The sequence below is a fragment of the Haemorhous mexicanus genome, chromosome 10, assembly GCF_027477595.1.
Source record: "Haemorhous mexicanus isolate bHaeMex1 chromosome 10, bHaeMex1.pri, whole genome shotgun sequence".
NCBI classification, from domain to species: Eukaryota; Metazoa; Chordata; class Aves; order Passeriformes; family Fringillidae; genus Haemorhous; species Haemorhous mexicanus.
Window position 1 is genome coordinate 8,282,488 of NC_082350.1, and position 22,027 is coordinate 8,304,514.

Here is a 22,027-nt window from a genome sequence, read left to right on the forward strand (position 1 = left end):
TGTGTACATTCTGTAAAATTTGATTGACAATGCTTTTTTTACTCTGTAACCAAAGACATATAAATTAATTTTTCCATGAAGCAAATACTTTTTGTTTTAATTTTTTTTTCTATTTACTGAAAGCCTAAGGAAAAAAGTAACAGTAAAGAGAAGAGGGCTAAAATGATGGTGGGAAAGCATCCCTTTTTACAGGGTTGTTTTTTGTAACCCTGTGGCTGACATCCATTCCAGACTGTCCTTCTGAGGGCTCAGGCTCTCAGGCAGCTCTTGCCCATGGAGCTTCTCTTCTGGTTTAAAGTTTGTTTTCCTACATACTTTGATCAGTGGCTTTATCCTTTTGATAAAAAAGGGTTTTGGTGACTGCCACTGCTTTTTAGGGTATTGGCCACTGCCCCAGCTGCTGGTTCCCTTGTAGAGTGTGGAGAGCTGTTTTATGGGCTTAGGGGGGTTTTTAAAAAATACTTTCTCTGCCTCAGTGGGTCATGCTGGGGTGTTGGTGTATCAGCATGTCTGGAAGTGACATTTTGCTGTTCCAGTGATAATTTCCCTCTACTTTCTGTCATTTGGTTTTGCACTGGAGGTTTTGGTTTCAAAGATGAGTCACAGGAAACAGAAATTGGGATTTTCCACACAGAAAAGCAGAAGAGTTTTATTTTGTTGGCTTGAGCTTTGCCAGCAGCTCTTACTTGATGAGGACAGTGTGGACATCACATTCAGCACTGAGGTGTTTGGGGTTTAGCCTGGGATCCTCACCAGGGCTTCTTGCAGCCCCTGCTGGGAGCCAGAGCCCTGGGGCAGTGGCTGCTCAGGTGGGTATTGCATTTTGCTGGTGTGTACAAGTAACTATATTTAAAAACCCACAGCTTTAGAATTCTTGATGTAGAGAACTTGTTTTTGTCATGTGTCACCAGCATATGAAATTAAAAGGAGCACAGATATCTCCCTTCATGAATTTTGCCTTCAAGCTCATAAGCATGGCAAATTTTCCACTCATGAGAAGTCTCTCTGGGTTTTGTTTTTTAGAAGTGCTAATTTAATCTGAATTTAAGATTAAAGGGAAAAACGACCCACAAATAATAAATCCAAGGCTCTGTATATTTTAGTAGCAAATGAAGAAAACTGACTATAACTACAGAGATTTTTGTTAAGGGTCCTTTTTATGTTTGTAACTGGAGTTTTACGTAACTGTATTGTGATTTTTCAAAAGTGGTGCTATAATGCATGAGTCCACAAAATGAGCCCCTGAAGGGAAAGGAGACATGATGAATGCTTGAGAATGATACTCTGGAGCAGTCTTACTTTCTCCTGCAAAAATAGAGCAATCATTTCAAAGTAGTTGCTTTAAATATAGGTCAGTTTAAATCACTTGAGACAGGACTTGACCAGCAGAAGTTACTTGCCAGGCTGCAGAACTTCATAATTCTTATTTAACTACATGTTCTGACTTAATCCATGGTGGTTAGCTGGACTGTATTTTAGCAGAATTAATATGAAGTGTTAAGGCACATGTTTGAAGGCTACAGATGATTCTGTAGTGGTAGGTCAGGTGATTTATTTATTCATATATTAACAAATTCTGTTTTGTCATTAAACCAGTTCTCTGCAATTCCTTTTTCACAGCTCTTGAAAGCAGAGTCTGGCTGCCTTACAGGTCACTGCAGGCATGTTTAGAATGGCATGTTTGTCTTTTAAATCAAATAAAATTATTCCTAGGATTTTTCCATATGTTATTTATATACTGGGCTAAACTGTGTTTTAACAACTGAAACATTGTTTTTAAAATTGTATGTGCACCCTGTCACTCTGTTTTAGTAGGAGCCTTTTGTTAATCTTTTGCTGGCCACTCTGATTTTTGAACAGTTTTCTGAGAATTCACAATCATTCACACTTTATTAGCTTTATCTCTGTTACTTTACTTTTACCAAAGCTTTTAGGACAATGTTATCTATTAATTGCAAATGAGTTCATCATACTTTAATAATTTGCTTCCCTTGTTTGAGATTTGGGTTCTGCATCTTCATCAGAGAATGTTCTGACCCAAATTTGCCTTCTCTCCTTGTTCAGTGAGCAGAATTCCAACAGGACAGTACCAGGACCTTAATGTCACTGGGTATAATGCAGTTGTGCTTTCCCTCTTTCTAGGCCATGTGCAGTACTCTGAAAAGCATGGAGGGCTACTTAAACTTCATGTTTGATGATAGGTTTGTTTCTCTGAGCTGTCCTTTGTTCTTTCCTTGATCCCCACTGTGCTGCTGCAAATGAAAACCATTGGGGTTTAGGGATGTGCTGGTTCCACTGTGTGTATCTGAAAGAGAGATGCTTAATATGCTTCATACAGTTGTCCATGTTTCTCCTTAGTCCTTTTAATTTTTCTCTTGTGAGTTGTCTTTCAGGCAGTTTTGTTCTTTTATCTGTGCTTTTGCAGGAATATCATTGCTGAAATGATACAGTGACTGACTTTATCCAAAGTGTCTTGTCACTTGACTGTAAAGATTTTAGAAAAATTTATTGTGTGTTCTTGGGCATGTGGTGTTTCTGTGATTAATAAAATGTCTCAAACTGTACTGATTTTGAAGATTTTAATGCCTAGAGGCAGTTTTTTATTGCCTTTTGTTTTTTCTAATAAGAGTAATCTCTGGTCCCAAAATTAGTTCCCTTCTGGCTTTTCAAAGCTCACTCTCTGAGAGAAAAGCAGTGCTTGTACTACTAAATGGCATTGTGGTTTATTTTCAATGAGGCAGGGTCTAAGTAGTTTGTATTTAAAAGACTGGGGCTTTTGTGGACTTGCTGCAGTGAAATATGAAGTCTTGTAAAATGGAAGTGATCTCTCTTCATTACTTTTGTGAGATGGCTGGATTAAAAGAGCTGGAGACATATGTGGTGTAATTTTGGGTTTACCAACTGTGCACATGAATGCTGAATGAAGACAAGAAATAAGATTCACTGTCTTCCCCTAAGCTGTTTAATGGCAAGAGTCCCAAAGATACCAATAATTCTCTGATCCAGAGAGCACTGTACTGAATACCTGAGATTAATGACTGTCAAGGAAGGTTTCCCCAGCACAAAAATCTGTCAGCTTCTACTGTATTAAATGTTTTGAGGTTTGCTGCTGGCAAATCCATGGCAGCTTTCTGTGCCTTGGCCTGGTGTTGACAAGGACAAACAAGTGAGCTGGCTTGGCTTGGGTAAGCAGTGGCATATGGTGTTGAGATCACTTCCCTGAGCAGGTCACTTTGTGGACAGAAAGCAGTTGGGATTAAATGTGAAACAGAAAAGTGCTAATTTAATGCAGTAGTGAAAATATTGATTTGAATTTGTAAGGCTTTTTATGTTGGAAGGACAGTGCTGCAGAGAAGTGCCAGATGTCTGGGGGTTGTGTCTGGCTGATGCCATTAACATATGGGGCAGTTGGTGCCCCCTGCCTTGGGCTGGCAGAGCTTTGATCTCTGCCTCCAGCCAGGTGTGAGGCAGGGATGCTGCAGGCAGCAGGTCAGGAGAGGGGATCAGAAGGTGCTTGTACCAGTGAGCTGATGTAGTTTGTTGCAACCCAAAAGCTGCTGCCTTGGTGTTTTGACATCAGGGGAGCAGTACTTGTGAAGATGTGGTGGGCAGAGCTAAGGTGTGGTTTTAAGTCTCTTTATTTCTTTGTTTTCCCTGTGTATTTTGGGATTCCCATTCCAACAGCTGGATGGTCTAGTACACATCCTAATGACACTTGACTTGAATGTCAAAAGACACTGTGAGTATTTTGGGATGAGTCTGAGGAGACTCTCTCCATTTTGAGTTTGGGGAGAGCCCTAAGGAAAAAGAGGCATCTAGGATGATAGAAAGGAGTAGTGCATGCTTGCCCTGTGTGCAGGGAGCACTCACAGGGCTTCAGCTGTGGAGAGCTCATGTCCGTAATAGATTGCTGGGTAAGAGAACAGGAGCAACTCTTGAACCATCTTGGACTCTGCTTTATGGGGTGTATTTTTGTATCATGCTCAGCTGCTGTAGATGAAAGGATCACTGAAGCCTGAAGGATTTGTAGCCTGTGTTCCTGAGAAAATACTTTTTGCTATGTGTTCTTCTGCTGTGCTGAATCTTCTTGGCTGCTATGTTGGTGTTCAGTTCATGTGTGAAATCTGCCCAGCATCCTTTTTCCAGTCATGTTGCAATCGCTGCTGCACAGCTTCCCACTCCAGCATTTGTGGGAGTCATACGGGACAAAAGGAAAGAAAAAACAAAAACCAAACAAACCCTAAACTAAAAGCCAAGGTCCCCACCCCTGGAAAAGGATGGCAGAGGCACTCAGTGCAGTGTGTATCAGTGTAGAGCAGTTGATCTTTATTTTGGGACAATACTATGGAAATGGGAAGAGTTGCCAACTGTTTCTGAACACAGCTGATAAAAGCTGTTTTGAAAATCTGTTCCAGGACAATTCAGTTGGATTAGTTCATTTAGCTGGTGCTGAGTTCAGTAGACAGAAGCAGGACAGTGCTTTAAAATCTTCCTGCAGTGCTTGTGAATCTTGTTGGACAAGCAGCAGTGGCTGGATCTACTGTATTTATAAAAATCCTGCTCAGGCCATAATTCCCCCCTGTTCAGCCTCTGTGCATTTAAGCCTTGTTTGGTGGCCCTCAGGACACTGATTTGGCACAGATGAAGTCTTCTCACAGCATGATGAGATGTGGCAGCTCTCAGCAATAGCAGGGACTTCACCAGAGCTCAGTGGTTTATTGCCCTTCTCACTGGGGAGTCCCAGTGAGTCTGTGGTGGCCCAGGACTGACATAACTGTGTCATTGCAAGCACTGCTGGGCTCCTTTTGCATCTTGTCACTGAACAACCTGGAGAAGGAGCAAGATGTGACTTGAGCAATGTGTTTATAGAGCAGCAAATCCATCTGCTTGTCTGGGTGTCCCATAGGAACCTCCCCCACTCCCCCCAGACCGAGTGCAGAGCCAAGCATGGAGTAATTAGTGACATGCTGGGAAGGAAAAGCTTTAGCATGCATGTGTATTTATTTAAAAAAATTAGTATATTAAATTGATGAAAATATAAATCTCTTTGGTGGTGAACATTGCATGTAGAGTTTCAGAGTAGTAGGTAAATATGATAAAATACAGCAAGTAATTTTTCACTTTGGGAGGAGAAGTGGAAAATGATTGTCATCTCTAGAGCTTGAAAAGGCTCAGATTTGCAGTCAGCATTGCTGTGTTATTGCTGTCAGGCTGAAAATCCTGGAAGCTGTTTAAGCAGTGCCATATGCCCTTCTGAGTTGTCCAGTGAAAAACAATGGGGGGCGGGGGAAACCCCTAAAACGATAAAGCTCTTTTCAGAGCCACATCTGCACTTAATAAATGCAATTTAATGTATCTGCTTAAATTAGGTCTCAAACACAAGAGTACAAGGCCTGCCATGTTGTGTTTGGTGCAAAAGGGATTTTCTTAACATATTTATTTTCCTCTTGTAAATTGGATTGTGATCTTGTAAAAAAAAATCTGCTAGCCATGCAACTAATGCAGCTGGAAATAAGAAACCTGTTCTCTGCAGTGCTACTGTTTAAAGCTGGTAAGCCACCAGGCATGGTGGTTGTGTGTAGTTGTTCTATTTTACCTTTGAACATGAACACACAAGTACTGAAATCTGCTTTTTTGCCCTGACTCTGATATAGAATAAGGTCAGTACCTGTGAGCTGTGGCTCCATGGGCAAGGGCTGCTTTGGGCAATTGCTCCAAAATGAGGAAAACCTTCAAAGAAGGTTCACAGCTTGTGAACCAGAAAATAGGCAGACAAGTAGGCTTTGCCCCACTCCAGGAAAGGGGTAGGAGGGTTGGCTATTTCTGTCCAGCTCTGTGAAAAGCAGCTGAGGAGAGCAGCCTATTTATAGCAGCTCTCAGTTGTCCACAGGAACATTTGCATCTCCAGTGGAAAACTTTAGGGATCTGAAAACTAAGAAGGCTGAAAACTCAGGTGGCATTAGACTGAAGAATAAGGTTTTAGTTGCCTTTCATGTAAAAAAATGACACCAGGATTGATTAGAAAAACAAAGATGTAGTTACAAGTTGTAGCTGCAATTGTATTATTGTTCTGGGGAGAAAGCAGGGACTGTGGTGAGAACTCATGCTGGGGTGTGTGTAGGCTTCCATTTTGTTTGTGTGTGGCAGGAGAGCAGTGTTAACTCTTTAAGGTTTTTTTTCCTTATGTCCTAATGTCTGTGATTTTCTTCAAAACATTCAAAATCTAAATACTCTAGAGCTCACACTCCTTCCCCCTTCATCAGATCTGACTTCCAGTGGGTTAGCTGAGCTCCATCTGCAGCCTCCTAGATTCCCTGAGTTCCCATTTTCTGTCAGTGATTCTATGAAATAGAGGATGCTTCAGAAAACTTACATTTCCTACACTTTAAACAGAGAAACAGCATTTTTATTTCAAATTTCCCCTGTGGGAAATAGCCTGTGGGTATTTTTGCAGCTGGAGGAGAGTGGTTCCTCGTGTTGGCTGCCCTGCTCCCATCTCCAGCATGTTTTGGATGGAGAATGGCTGTAGCTGAGTTCTCCAGGTGGAGAAGGGCAGGAAGGGACCTGGTGCTTCAGGCTCTGTGGTGACTGAGTGTGCAAGGCTAAAAGAAAAGGGAAATCCACCTCTTTTCTTGATTAAATCACAGAAGGAATTGGGGGAGGAAATGGGACTGTTACTTCTGTGTTGTCGCTGTGAAACTGAAGATGTAGTTTGAGGAACTACAAGAGGAAATATAAACATAGCACTTAACAGAATTTTGAAAGCAGCATTTTTCTGATATTGACTCAAATAATGCAGAAATTTACCCAACAAAGATGAGTGCCCTGAAATGGACACACATCCTCCTCATCCACCCAGCTATGTGAATTTAATCAATTTCTCATGACGGCTTAAAATTTCTCTGTAAGAATTTGAAATATGATGCTCTGTTTCACAATTCTGCAGCATTCCTCATGGTCTTCCAAAGTAATTGGTTTTTTTGCTGTAGGAAGGGAGATGTCCATGTTTATTTGATAGGATCGATAGAACTGTTCTAGTGGATTTTAATTTCTGGTGTCAAAATATGCTGTGCTGAAGGCCATGGCAGAAGTGTGGCTCTGCAGTATGAAGTGCAGGTGTTCAAGGCTGCTGTGGCAAGCATTTTTCAGCACTTTTGATTAGAAACACTGCCATGAAAAGACTATTTATTCAATGATATCTGCTACTTGCTTGCTACACCTAAATACTCGTTGTGAGTATTTTTTTAAAGTTTGTCCTAGAACGTGACATGTAGGCTGCTGGCAATAGAACTGTGCTGTAAGACTGCTTGAAAAGTCTCTAAATTCCTGTGATTTCTTTTACAGAGGGGAAAAACAGCAGCAGCAGTCACAAAACTGAGTGGGTTAAATAGGTGTATGTGTCTGGGCACATGTCAGCCCATAACTCACCCCTGGTGCTGAGTGTTTGCAAACTGTTGGAAGCTCAGAGGGGATCTGAGTCTCTGCTTGCTCCCATTTGGCTGCTTAGTCAATGCTGTGAGTTTGGGAGCTCCTGCCCTGTTCCCTGCTGAGGCTGATGCCTGTGTTGGATCACCCATGTTCAGAGTTTGGACAGGTAGGATTTCAGGTGTGTGAGGAGGGAAGGGCTCCCCTCTGCTGCCCTGCCACAGCTGCACTCTGAAGGTTGTACTTGTGTCACCTTAGAATGCACGCAAGTGTCAGGTTGAAATATTGGGGAGAAATTGCACTCCAAGGAGCCTTCTTTGTCTTCTCAGGGGTTTGTTAAAGCAGAGCATTTCATGGTTGCTATTCCAGGTTAAATTTAAATGTGTGCCCTCCTCCATTCCCCACTGTCTTTCTCTCTATTCCCACCTCCCCCATAGCTCCCTTCACTCTTTTTTTTTCTCTCCTTTGTAATTGTGCTCAGGGAATTTAGCAGCACTGTGGGAAGAAAACCTTCAAGCTCAGAGCCTGTTCTGTAGTCCAGAGAGGGCTTGGCTGCCCTTGAGCACATCTGTGCTTGAGGGACTCCTCCTCCCCTTGCTCCTCAGCAGGCAGGACACACAGCAAGAGTGGAGAAAATGGAAGGGCAAATGCTTGGGGAAGCAGAGTTGTGGTGAAAAAAGTAGTTAAGGGATTGAGACTGAAAAGACATGATGATTGTCACTTCTTTGTAGGTTCAGTGTGGACAGGTGCTACATAAAAAAAGATTCCTCTTCAAGTTCTGTAGGGCAAGAGGTTTGATTTAAAATAAAAATTACTGGTTGTTTTTTTTTTTTTTTTTTTTTTTTTTTTGTTGTTAATTAAGCTTCACGTTCTAATAAACGAAAAGCCAGTGAAAATTTAGGACAGTAAAAGTTTAGCAGCTCCATTTATATTTTGTATAAATACCTAATCTAAAGTTAGAAACTTGTGTTCACAGGCTTAGCCTTTCAAAAGACCTTTATGGTTATTTTTTTGAATAGTACTTGATAGTTTGACCAGGGTGAGGCTCTTTTTGTTTGTGTGATTACTCACCATTCACATCCAGCACATTAGTGACTGTGACCTAATGCATTATGGATGAAGGCCCTTGCTGTTAATACAGATCTTACCTTTGAGCCAGTCAGAGCCTTTATTTAGCAATGCAAAAGCAGAAAATGAGAAAGGTGGGTTGTGTGCCACACAGGCACGTTTGAACTTCATTAATACCCAAATGTGCATTTGCAGTCCAAGGCAGAGCTCTAAAACTGATCCTGGGGGGTGAGGGTGGGGTTTTCTGGGACCACACCTGGGGGTTTGCCGGGATCAGACCTGGGACTTGCAGGGTCATACCCAGGGTCACAGGATGTCAGAGCTCTGTGCTCAGGTTGCTTCATTTCTCCACTGGCAGTGTGCCTTCAGTGTTGCAGGATGTGCTCTTCAGCCCATGTGTGCCTTAGCTGCTTTTTCCAGATTGTTTTTCAGATTTTTTTCCAGATTGTTTCTTCACCTTTCCCCCCCACCTCATCTGTCTTCAAGAATTCCTGTCTCTTTTGGGTTCTTCTTCTGTACAGCACTCCTGTTCTAGTTTCCATTTTTTCAGGGAGAGAGCAGCTAGAAGAAGAGCTGGGGTCTTTAACCTGGACAAAAAGAAGCTCAGAGGGACCTCCTCTCTCTCTACAGCCTCCTGAAAGGAGGCTGTAGCCAGGTGCCAGTCAGTCTCTTCTCCCAGTCCCATCAAGCAACAGGACAAGAGGAAATTGCCTGCAGTTGTGCCAGGGGAGCTGCAGACTGATAGGAGGGAAAATGTGTGGATGTGCCATTTGGGGCCAGGTTTCAGTGGTGAAGACAGCGGTGCTGCCTTAACAATTGGATTCGGTGATCTCAGAAGCCTTTTCCAACCTTAGTGAGCCTGTCAATCTGTGAAGCCCACATTCATGACCAGACTTTCAGAAGCCTGAGTGTTCTGCTCTGTGCTAGGCAGCCTTGTTACTGCCCTGGTAGGAGCAGAAGGGGTGGGGGGAAAGGTGGAAGTGGATAAATGACTTTTTGTGCTCTCTAACGTGTGCGTTTGCTTTTCTTTACACATCAGCAGAAGGTTCCCTACAGTGGGCTTGCTGTTTTTCATTTCTGCTGTGTGGCTGCATTTCTGTTGGACTGTTTTAAATAGTGTGTTTGCATGGGCCTGAAAGAACCTTCTGTAGTATAAAAGATGAAAACTTCAGCTCTCTGTTAAGTCAGAAAATGGAGACTAACATGGCTACTTGTGCTGCTGCTTCTCAGGCTGTTTGGAGCTACGAGGGAAAACAGCAATGGAAACTGGTTTTATTGCCTGTCTTTGTGATTTTAGGTAAATATTCTTGATTCTTTTTCATGGATAAATGTTCTTGGTAAACAGCGTTGCTGTTTGTATGTCAAGCTAAAAGTAGGACTGCAAGAGGGAGAGAAATTGATAATGAAGTGATTTAGTGTTTAATTTGGTGTTCTTTCTACATGAATTGTACTTTGTGTATTTGGTTTTCTGCTGTACTGAATTCTGTCAAATTCATGTCAGTTTTGTAGCCCTAATGCGTATCTGGCTCCCTGCTTGGGCTTCTGAGCACAATAGCTGATTTGGTAAACTTGCCATTTTTCCAGAGGGGATTAGTTGCTGTGTAGGAATTGTTACCATTCCTCTGAAAGCACTTCTGAGTTTCTCTTGCTTGGAAACGACTTGTCTGATATTTGGGGGTTTATATATTTGGTGGCATTCAGGAACTTGGTGGGGGGGTGGGAGTATGGAAGTCATGCAATTAACTTTTTGCTCTTTAAATTGGTCCTTATTAGTGTACCCTGGAAATAAAACCATACTCACAGTGTTTGAGATGCCACTGGGTTTGTTCTTAAACACATTTCTCAGTCAAGCTGTTGAGTTCATTTTAGAATGTGGTCTTCAGGTTCTGTGATTTAAAGTAAAGGTTCCTGGAGGGTTTTTTCTAATTAAACTTAGTATCAGAATTTGGATTTTATTTCTTTAGAATTGTGTTGGCTTAAAAAAAATAATCTGAGTTTGGAGCTGCAGGAGTTATTGAAGGAGTGATTCTACAGCAGTATTTAAGTGCAATCCTGTGTGACCAGAGCCTCTCTGTCTCTCAAGGCAGCAGCTGCTGTTTGACTGTTCCATCAGGTCTTACTTCTCTGCCTGATACCAGCCCATGTGTTTAGTTTTACTTTGTGTTTCAAACAATTTTAGCCTGGTGGGACCCAGGGAAGAGTTGCTTTGAGCTCTTTCTTTTTATTTTTTCTGTAACTTACTACTTTTCCCCCCTAACTATAACTTTTTCAAAATTATTGTCTCAAAGTAGTTTTTATGTAGCTTCTTTAGTTAAAATAATAAGTTTATGGATATTGGGAAATAAAAATGTTTTCTTTCCCTTTCTGTTGTCAAGCTAGCTCTGTAATAACATGTCCATATACTTTATTGTTTCAGTGTTGGCAAAGGTCCCAGTTAGATGATGAAATATGTTTCAGATCTATTTTATTAACTGCTCTGGTTGTGCTAAATGCACATCAAAATCATCTGTTACATTTCTGGTTTACATTGTTGTATTCCTGTCCTAGTGAAACATGAGCTTTGAAAGGCACAGCAGTGGAAAAATCCTGCTCAAAACCTCTCTTAATCATAGATTTAAGTGTGACTATGTGCACACTGGCAGACTTCTGTTGTAGGCAAGTGCATTTGAACTAACAGAGAAATTCACATAAAATATTGCTAAGCTGTAAAAAACAGTGTGAAAACTGTGTAGTAGTATTCTGACCTTGTAATGATTTGCAGCTGGAAGAGCAGAGCTGGGTAGGGAAAAAAGAACACATTTCAGCCTCATGTAAGGGGCTTTTTAAAGTTTAATTTTATTTTTTTTTTTCCTGTCCTCTCTGAGCTGTATCAGTTCAATACTGTTTGTACTTTTGTCCTTTACAAATGGACCAGAAAACCCATGGGGGAGACAGAGGTGCCACTGACACTGCAGGGGAGGATTTCAGCAGGGAAGTACTTGGATACAGAGACTGTCAGCTCTTCTTCAAAGAGCTTTAGAGAGCTGCTCTGTGTGGGACAGGGAGTACACAAGTGAAGGACCAAATGGAGCCTTGTGTGCAAAGGGAGCTGGAGAGGATGAGAGTGTGAAGCAGGAGTGGATAAGAGTGATGAATGAGCACAGCAAGGGGGCATGAAGGCCAAGTACTTGAAATGAGAAGGGAGGGAGAAAGGAGAGAACATCATAAATACAAGAGGCACTAACAATGCCCAGGGAATGGTAGGAGATGAGGAAATAATTGAGAAGCAACTAAGAGTAAAATTGAATATTAAAAATATTCAATGTACTCTGTTGTTTCAGCAGCCAGAAATACAGAGGGAGGATGTGTTACTTGGGATCCTCATCCCAAAGCTCTGAAACTGCAGGAGTGTTCCAGCTTCTGAGGAGCTTTAACAAGGGCTGAGGAGCACCAGTGTGGCTGGGTGGGATCTTCAGGCTGACTGTGCTGAGCTATGGGAAGGCAGCTCCAGCTGGGATTCATCTCTCCTTGGTCCTGTGTTGTCATTCTTCCCTGTTGTCCTCATCCCTCCTATCCTCATAGCCCCAGCTCTGAAATACTTGTTATTTTCATCTATATGCACCTGGTGGAGATTTTTAGGAGACTGCAGAGACTGGTGCCCAGTTCATGTAATTCCTTTTTCTATTTAGCTGCATTAAATAGATGGCCCATGTGTTTGAGTAAGTAATTTGATTGATTGCTATTATTTTCATCCAATATATGTTATTTCCAGTGTGTTAAAAGCAAATACTGCTTATCATGTGTCTTTGCTTCTCCCTTGTATAAGCCAAGCATATTCACTGTACAATCACGACAAGTTTTACCCACTGTGTCATGAGCTATTGATATTTCTAATCTCTGAGTCCACTTCCACTCCACAAAATATTCCTGAGTCGTACTGACTTGAGAGTCACCTTTAAAAATGTTCTTTCAGTTGCTTTTTAAATGGCAGTCATGTATTCTGGCAGTCCTGCAGGTGTTATTTTAATATTCAATGTTATCTTAGTATTCAATGTTATTCTTAATCTTCAGTTTTATATTTAATATTTTAAAGAGTAGATGCTTCTCTGTAAGATATAGTGCTTTTCCTTATTCTTGAATTTGTCTGGCAGTGTTATGGTATTTATTCAGGTAGTTTGATTAGAAATGAGACTTGCTTTCTGCAAGCAAGGTATTTGGCCTCAGGAGTCATAGGCACTTGATTTTAAAAGCTGATGTATTCATCTGTTGGCTTCTACCCTTAATAGTCTCAGTACAAAAGTGGGATCTCTTCAGGGCTTTTGTGGTTAAAATTGCCTTAGATGAAAAAATTAGGATCGTTATTCTGCTTTTAAGTCTCCCAACCAAAATTTAGGATCAGAGCTGATTCGGAGTTTTTGCTCTTGGGGTATGGTTTCCCCTGTCTGCTGAAACACTCCTGTGTCTAAGCTGACTTGAGCTACCAGACCTCCTGGGTACTTGAGCCAGCTCTGTGTGTGTGACCTTAGGGAGCAGTAGCTGTGTTGTTTGTGGGTTCTCGAGAGAATTGCTGCAGAAAGCTGGAGTTGTTGCTGTAACCTTTTCTGGCTTGGAAACTTGGCCGATAGAATGCACCTGTAATCTGTGCTGTGGCCAGCTGCTGTCTGTAGTGCTGTTTATTTGCAGAGTCCAGTCACTGTTCTATGACATTCTTGGGCTTGAGATTTAGACCCCAAGTACAAATGGACTGCACAGGCCAGAGTCCCCAGCCTCTGGTAGGTATTGCCAAGGCTCTGTGTCACTGCCAGTGTCTTAGGCAGGGGTTTGCATTGTCTCACAACCACGTGAGTCTAAGTAAGGAGTTAAAAAATGAATCTGGTAGATAAAGGTTGAAATGGCAGCTGAGCTCCACAATTAAAGTGTCCAAAGTCAAAATTGCAGTTTAATATTCTCAGCAAACACAGCTGAAAGCAAAATCTGAAACAGCTTAGTGAAAAGTTTCAAGTCGCTGCACTTGGCAGGTATTGGCCTTGTCAACAGCACTAGCAAGGCTGTGGAAAATGCTTGGGTTCTGGTTTTGGCAGACAAAGAGTAACCACATAAAATATTTGAAGTGTAATGTATTGTAGTGTAAGAATGAAGCCTGTGTTTATTATTGGCTATGTGTTCATAAAATCTTTGTGTGTTTTGCTTTGGTTTGCTGTCTTCATTGGTTTTCCTGGTCTGAACAACTATTTATTGTGGAACAAATTCACCTCTGAAATTGGAACTGGGAGTCAAGATGGAGCTGAGGAACTGACACAGAAGAATTAGTAAAGTTTTGCTTTGAAATTTTTTGTCTCCTCTTCTTTTTTTTTTTTTTTGGTCTCAAGATAGAAGACTAAGGGGCTAAAAATATGAACATGTTTCCTCCTCTTTTTCACCTCTAAAGCTTCTGATTAAAATTCCAGAAAACAGACTAGAATAGAGGTATTTGTTATTACAAGTGCAGTCTGGTAAGACTCATTAAGACTCACTGATGCTCTCACATTAAGGCAGGGTCATTACTACTCTGGCCTTACCTTTAGGTATGCTTCAACTTTGATCTACATGTCAGAAGACTTAGTGGTGGTATTTCTGTTAGCTTCTCCTTTGTATGTGTTTAGTGCATTTTTTTGTATTTCATATTTTTTGGGTAGTCTCAGTTTCATTCAAAGAAATGTATTTTCTGTGCTTTAAATTTTATTTTAAATAAGAGAGACTGTTTAAGGTTGACAAGGTGCCAATGTAAGGGCAGGGATTAGTGAGGAAAATGATGAATAATCCAGTCCTTTAATCTTGACTACTTTGTTTTCCCGGTGGTTTGTACTACCCTCATCTTAACTGTGCTGTGTCTTTTGCTGATGTCCTTCAATGTCAATTTTTAAATAAAAATGATGAGGGACAGCCAGACCTCTTGTGGCACTTTTTCTGTGATTCATGCTGAGAGACTGAGAGAAAAAGCAGCTTCAAGAAGAGTGCAAAACTCAGAGTTGTTCTACATCTGGGTCTGTTCCTGAAGTCTTAGCCTAGTATTGACTTAGTCACAGAGCTCTTCTGGGCTGTGTAGATCAGGAACAAAAAATCAAAGTGAAGTTGTTGCATACTGTTGAGAGACATCCTTTCATGAAGCCATAATCTTTGTGCATAATTACTTAAAAATAATGATAAAATCATAATCCTCTATGTCCCTAAAGTCTCCTGAAGGTGCGTGGTGTATGTTTTGTATCTTTCAGTGCATTTAATCCCAGTAAACCCTGTGAGGGAGGATGGCTTGAATCCCAAGAGCAGGAAGAGAATAATGCCTGATTTGCTGACGGAGCCTCCTGCCATAGACCCGGTTTATGAAGCTCAGGTGTACTGCAATGTCCCCAGCATCGCCGAGCGCAGCATGGAAGGTGAGCTGGGCTGGGGGAGGGCACACCTCAGCTCAGCTGCTTGTTTCTCTGTGCTGTGACTGGAAATGGGAACTCTGTGCACTGTCAGTTCATTGCTGCTTGGAGAAGGTGGAGCAAATGCCAGCGGGTCACTGAGTTACATTAAATCATTCAAAACCTGCTGCTGCTCTTCCCTTCCCTTCCCTTTGCATCCTCTTAGTTGTCTTGATTTTTGGAAATTGTTCTGTCCAGCCAATAGTCAGCTATAGGTCTAAAACTGAAAGGGTTGGGAGGGGTATAGATATTTAATATTTGAATCGTAATTCTTGTTACACATCAGCTGCATTTCAAACAGTTGACGTGGAATTCAGGAAGAAAAACCCCACAGAAGTAATTATTTTGGAATTACAAGCCATTAGACATGGTCAGCTAGAAGGCATATTTGCATTCTTTGCTCCACAGCAGCTGCACCAAGTTTGAATGAAGCCCTTCATTAGCATATCCTACTAATGGTTATCAAATAAATCACAAACTAGTATGTCAGAAAGATCCAGATTAGACATGCTGCAAAGTCCATCATTATGGTGGGGACCTGAAGAGAGGCATTATGAAAGTGGAATGACCTTATTGTGTTGACAGAGTTCAGTGCTTGAGTAGTGTTTTGTGTGGTTGGTGGACTTCAGATGTGCTGTGGAGATATGCTAGGAGCCTCAGTCTTGTATAACTTGTCTTGCAATCTGAAGTGAAATATTTCTTAGGTTGGTAAATAGTAATTTTCTAGGGGTGTTTTCTTTAATTTCAATACCAACGCTATCAAGCTCATGATACCTACATTTTTTTTTATATTAAAGAAAGTGGATATAGGTAATTTCTTTTTCCTTGTTTTCCCTTTCTTCACTTTAGGCCATGCCCCTCATTATTTTAAGCTGGTGTCAGTTCAAGTGCTGATTCGACACGGCGATAGGTACCCTCTGTATGCCATTCCCAAGACAAAGAGACCTGACATTGACTGCATGTTGGTGCCCAGCAGGTAAAATTCTTGAAGTTTGTCTTTACTAAGCTCTTTTTTTGCTTGAGAATAATTTTTTTCCTCTTCAGGAAACAATTTGTGCAGCCTGAAGTACGTTGTGTCTTCTGACCATTGTGTATTGCCATGGTTTGAAAAAACAACCCCTGGATCAGCAGTGCACAGTATTTTCTTTGAAACAAAAGCTATTGCAGGTTACCAGTTCAGACCAGAGTAAGTTCTTCATATTTCTTTAAAAAGCAAAAGCTATTTAGTTGGATATTTAAGTTGCCATTCCTCTTAGGTAAGTTTCTACATTTTGAAAATTTAAGTGTGATATGATCTCTTCCCTTCACGCTACCCTTCAGCTGAAAACAGAAAGCTCTCAGGCAGTTCAGCACTACCATCAGATATTTGTATTTATTTATCCATATTTATATTTATTTTTTATTTTACTCTTCAGAAATATAGGCTATCAGAATTTTTTCTCAATGATTTATGTCAAAATTCAGGAAAAAATAGGAGTTGTACATTCAACTATTAAAACACAAGTTAACAGAAAGTGCAACTGTTTGCTACATGACAACTACCCCTTTCCTGTACTTACCTCTCTCTATTTAATCTGTCACAAGTTAGTTATTTGTGTCTAACTGCCTCTAAAACATCATTTTCCTTTCTGCTTCAGTATAGTGCTTTTGTCTAACATCATGTCTTTGTAGGTTGCTGAAAACTCTTTTCACACCTGAATCACTCTGAGCTGCAGATATGATCTGAATTGCTCTTTGTGGCAAAATCCACCTTTTTTGTTTAGATTCTACCCACTGATACAGGTGAATTATAGTGTACAGCAGTAGAAAAGCCCAGTGATGATGTAATTTCCCAACCTTTGCCATGGCTTGTTTGATTACACTTTTCAGTAGGATGATGATGATTTTTCAGCAGACGACTTAGCAGTAAACCTACTGAATACTTAAAACTAAAAGAAGAATACCAAGATTTGTTAGCAAAAGCTCTGGGCAAATCTACCCCTTCGTGCTGCTGTCCCCTCAGCAGTGTCAGGAGTGGAGATTTCAATGGCTGAGGGCTGTGTGTTGTGTTCCTGTGTCCATTACTCAGGAAAAGAAGCACAGTAAGTGCACAGAGCAGTGTAGATGGACCATAAATACCTTTTTCCAGAACGGCATGGAATTTCCTCTGTCTTTAATTCCACACCAGAAGAGCAAGAACATTATTTCTTGACTCACAAATGGCTTTACTCTGTTGTGCTGGAGGTGTTAATGCCACGCTGCAAATACATTTCACCTGGTGCCTGGGAGGATCATGGAGCAGATCTTCATGGAAGGAATTTTTAGGCAAGGGCAAGACAAGGAGATGATCCAGGACAGGCAGCACAGCTTTACTCAGGGCAAATGTGCCTGACCAGTCTGGCCTTCTATGATGGGGTGAGTGAGACAGTGGTCAAGGGAACAGTGACCAGTGTCACTACTACCTGGAGTCCTGCAAGGCTTTCAGGGTGGTCCCTCATGGCATCCTTAACTCCAGCTGGAGAGATGTGGATTGGAAGGGTGGACTGCTCAGTGGATGAGGAATTGGCTGAATGGATGCAGAGGTGATCAGTGGCTCTGTGTCCATGGAGGCCAGTGGTGAGTGGTGTCCCTCAGGGCTCTGGGACAGGTGCTCTTCAATCCCTTCATTACCAACATGGGCAGTGGAATTGAGTGCACACTCAGCCAGTTTGCGGTGACAGGAAATTTGTGTCCAGCTTGAGAAACGGATCCATGGGAAACTCAAGAGGGTCAGGAAGTTCAAGAGGTTCACCTGTCTCAGGGCAATCCCAGATATGGGTACAGACTGGGAGGAGTCACTGAGAGTAACCCTGCAGAGGAGTTGGGGGTTCTGGTGGATAAACAGCTGGGCACGAGCCAGCAGTGTTCCGGGGCAGCCCAAGAGGGCAGACATTGGCTGCTGCTTTTCTGTGTTCACACTTCAGCTTCTGCCAAAATGCCTGTTTTGTCAAGAGGGGTCATCCAGGGGTCTGGTCCAACATCCTTCAGGAGAAGTTGGATTTCCTTGAGAGGTCCCTAAGCCCAGAAGCACTCTGTGCCCACTGCAAACTGAGTAGCTTCCTGAAATGAGATGTGCCTTCCTGAGACTGCAGAGAGACCAAACTTCAGTATCTCTGTCACAGAGTGGAGTGGGAGCTGTTTTAATAAAAAATTAATTTTTTGAAGAAGATGGAAAATGAATTGTTTGCTAATAGCTATGATAGCATTTTTAGTGACCTGCCTGTAAGTGGTGAGATTATATTCAGCATGAAATACTAAGTAGAGAAATATGATCCAGATTTCTATTGGAGTTCCTAAAGGCTCTGATCTTCTGATCTTTCTTAATATCTGTCATGTTAGAATGTATGTGAGAAAGCTTTATTGAAACGATGTTAACAGCAAGTGACAGTGTTAGATGAGTAGCTGTGTTTCTCAGTATTAGTGTGCCACCTGGGACCTCAGTTTTGTATTTGTCAGAAAAGCTTTTATAGCTGTTTCCAGTTCAGTTTCAGGCAAGGAGAACCACATGAAGGCCCTGGAGCCAGACAAACTCTCCATAAAAGGCAAGGAAGCAGCGTGGCTTTGACACAGAATGACCAAGTGGAGCAGTTGAGAGGGCACAGCCAGGCTCTGGGGAGGCCAGAGGGGAGCACCCGTGGCTCTCACTGATGTGTGAGCATTAGAGCATCACTGTGTAAATGACACATCCCTTACCACTCACAGCCACTGAAAGGCCTTGTCTCCTCGAGAGCAAAATTTATATAAAAGAGCATCTCCTCTCTGAATTTAGGGCAGCAGACAGATTAAAGGAGTTGGCTCTGCACCATTCTGTCCAGATGTGTTAAAGCTGACCTTACTGAATAAAGCTAGAATGAAGCCATTGTTTTGAGTGGAACGTTCATTACTTCAGCATCAGGAAGTTATTTGCTGTGTTTGGCTGTCAGGCTTATATTCCTTTGTGATGTAAATTTGGAGCTTGATTGTAAATGTGTTTATATGGGGAGTGTGACAGGGTCTGTAATCACTGCCTTTGAACTGAGGCTTTCTTGCTGCTGTGCAGTTGAGCTGAGATGTCTGATGGAAAGTCTGGCTTGTTTAAGCTTTCTGGACTTACAACATCAGATAAGCAAGCTGCTCATATGCAGGCTGCTCTTTATTTGACTTGGCATTCAGCTGATGGAATTCATTAATTAAGCAGATTATGCCACAGCCCCGTGGACTTCTAATGGATATGCAAAATAGCCTTGAGGTCACACTTGGGTTTTGTGAATTATGGATTGTGACATATAAGTGTGGAATGAATATAAGCAAATGGATTAAATGCTTTGGAGATTTCTTCCATCTAAAACTTCAATTAATATTGTTGTTATAATTTTTATTGTTCTGGATACAGATTTCCAAAGGGGAACCAAATAACACATACTTTTTTCCTCAAGAAAGTTACTTGAATGATGTTATGAAAATCTGTTCATTGTAGTATTTGCTTATGGGGGAAAGAAATTAATCCCACACATTTTTTTTCCTTATGTAGCTCACATTTATAGTGTCAGAAGTAAAAAAATATGCAGTGTTTCTTTGCTGAGTTTGTGTGTGAGAGAGAAGAAACGCTTTTTGGAAGATGCTAAAATGATTTCAGAAGACTGCTATAATTTGATAGTAAGCTGGGTTAATTAGCATATACTTGAAGACATTTTGAGAGGTGTTGATGGTAATCATAAGAAGCTTAGCAACAAATACTGAAATTTTAGGTTCAATATGCACATGTTTTGAAACTGCCACAAAAACAAGCTGGGAGGTGGGAGATGAGACAAGCATCGTACTGTGAGCTGAAGGGGGTGTGGATCTGACTTGTAGTGAGGTCAGAGTAGGATCCAGACCAAAGTCAGGTGAAGAAAGGTCTCCTGAGGCCTCTGCTGGCTTTAAAGAGTCAGACAGCAGTGGAGGAGATGGAATTACAGAGCCGTGGAATGGTTTGGGCTGGAAGGGACCTCACAGATCCTCTCATTCCCCCTGCCAGGGGAGCACTGAGGAGTTTGTATAAAAATGTACAAGCTGTGAGACCTCTATGAATAAATAATCCCCAGCTGTACTACCACTGCCTTAGGATCTCTTCTGTAGACTAGTGATCTATTGTCAGGTTTAGTGGCTTTTTCCATTCATTTGTTTTGTGAAAAGCACACACTGTAGTAGTCCTTTGATCTCACACTTTTTTTTGCCTACTTGAACTTCACAGAAAACACATGTTATTTTTGCTTGGAAGTTCTAAAATTATTTTTGCATTTTAACTAAAGAGAAAAGGACTCACTCTTGGGATAGTTTGCAGGCAGAATCTTGTATGATTACAGAAAAGTCCTATTTGTGTGTCTGAAGCCTGGTGGGGTCATGTTTACTCACTCAGTGATGCACTGAGGGCTGTGCAACTGCTTCTGAGAAGCCTGCTCCTCTCAGCTTTTGCCATTAATTTTTGTATTAAAATTTCCTTTTTCTTTGAGGAATTATTGAAGGATGCCAGGTCTGTTCCTGGCAGAAATATGTAATATAGTTCAAATAGCTGTGCAATATTTCTTCCCATGGACAGTGGTTACAGGGTAGCAATAAAAGGTGATATTAAAGCATTTTAAGACCTTTGCAAATATGATATTTAAGTGTTGATTAAGGATTTAAATGTTGGTCCATTTTAATGCTAGTGCATGAAAACCAGAGTATTCAATCTGGGATCCATTATCCCAGTGCTTAGGTTGTAAATAACAAAAGGATCAACTGAATTAATTATTTGAGGGAAAAGAAGCATCCTCAATTTTGTTACAGATAAAATTTATTCTATTGTACACAAATAAAATCATTAAAAGGCAGATTAACAGATTTTAAATAAGCGAACCAAATGCTAAAATTGGGAAGTGTGGCTGTTGTTAGTGGGTTTAAATGAAAGGCTGTTCTGTTTTCTGACAAAATTTGAAATGTTTTTAATACTCCTACCTTTTGCAAATGTGGTAGCTTGCCATTGTAAGGCCAGGAAAATTACAGAAGGATAGCTCTTCAGTTAATTTTTATTTTCTGATCACTCTTATGGAAATAAAATTTTAAGGATAATTCAGTCTTTTCAACTGCACAACTGAGCAATTTCCTTTGCTTCCTGCTCCAGCAGCCCCAGCAGCCCCAGCCGTGTTGCCTGGATACTCCATCTCCTGCAGCATCTGTAAATTGGCCAATTCAACAGAAGGATTCATATTCTAAATAAAAGCCCAGTCTTGGGGTGGGAGGGGGAATGCTTTGTCAGCTGGGAGCCTGAGTGCTGCTGCAGGTCCTGCTGCTGAGAAAAATAGGTGTTTGTTGGCCCAGTTGTACAGGGATATCTGTTTAACAAGAAGTAAGCTTTGAATTTCTATTCAGAAAGATGTCCAAAAGTCATATTTCATAATGCACTTCTGCAGGCTTGGGCTTATCTTGTGCTCACTTTAAATCCAGTGTAATCCAGAGTTAAGTAACTTGCATTTCCATGTCTAATATTATTAATACACTGGAATATAAAATCATCAATTATCATCCCTTTTGTAATTTTATCTTGAAAGTTAATTTATTTTGCCTGCCATTTTTTCAGAAAAATCCTTTTGCAAAGTACAGATAAATACTTTTCTTTCTTCTCTTTATTTCTTCCCACAAGTGATTGCTGGCAGTTTTATCAGCACAGATTTGATTCCATTAGAATTCATTCAGGCTTTTGTAAGCAAAGCAGCAAAAGAAGCAGAATGGATAAAGCAGTTCTGTTAGTTTTCTTTCACGTGTATTTGCAGAACTTATTAATTAAAGGAACAGAGTTTAAGGAAAATTTTGATTGTCAGTTTATTCATGTGTAGAGTTTTATAAAGTTCAAAATTCAGAAAATTTGTGATTCAGCCTGCTACCTCTGTAATAAGCATAAAAAGCCATTTGCTAATGGGTGCAATTTAATTTTCTCAACTTAATTCTTCCATTTTTAGATTTCACTGCTGGGCTGTGAAAATAGTGCAATGTACAAAATGTTCTGTTGAAAATGTTCATCTGGAGCTGGAGAAGGCTTCTAATGTATGATTGTACCAAAGGAAGCCTCCACTGCTTGAAAAACAGAGACCAGG

General features: G+C 41.0%; 1 protein-coding gene across 1 annotated transcript in view; it reads left to right on the forward strand.

Moving 5' to 3' along the window:
- Positions 1-22,027, forward strand: part of PXYLP1 (2-phosphoxylose phosphatase 1) — a 47,649-nt gene that overhangs the window by 20,072 nt on the left and 5,550 nt on the right. The window contains exons 3-4 of the mRNA XM_059855252.1: positions 14,724-14,885; positions 15,768-15,894. Coding sequence (XP_059711235.1) covers positions 14,724-14,885; positions 15,768-15,894 — 289 coding nt within the window. The remainder of the gene's footprint in view (positions 1-14,723; positions 14,886-15,767; positions 15,895-22,027) is intronic.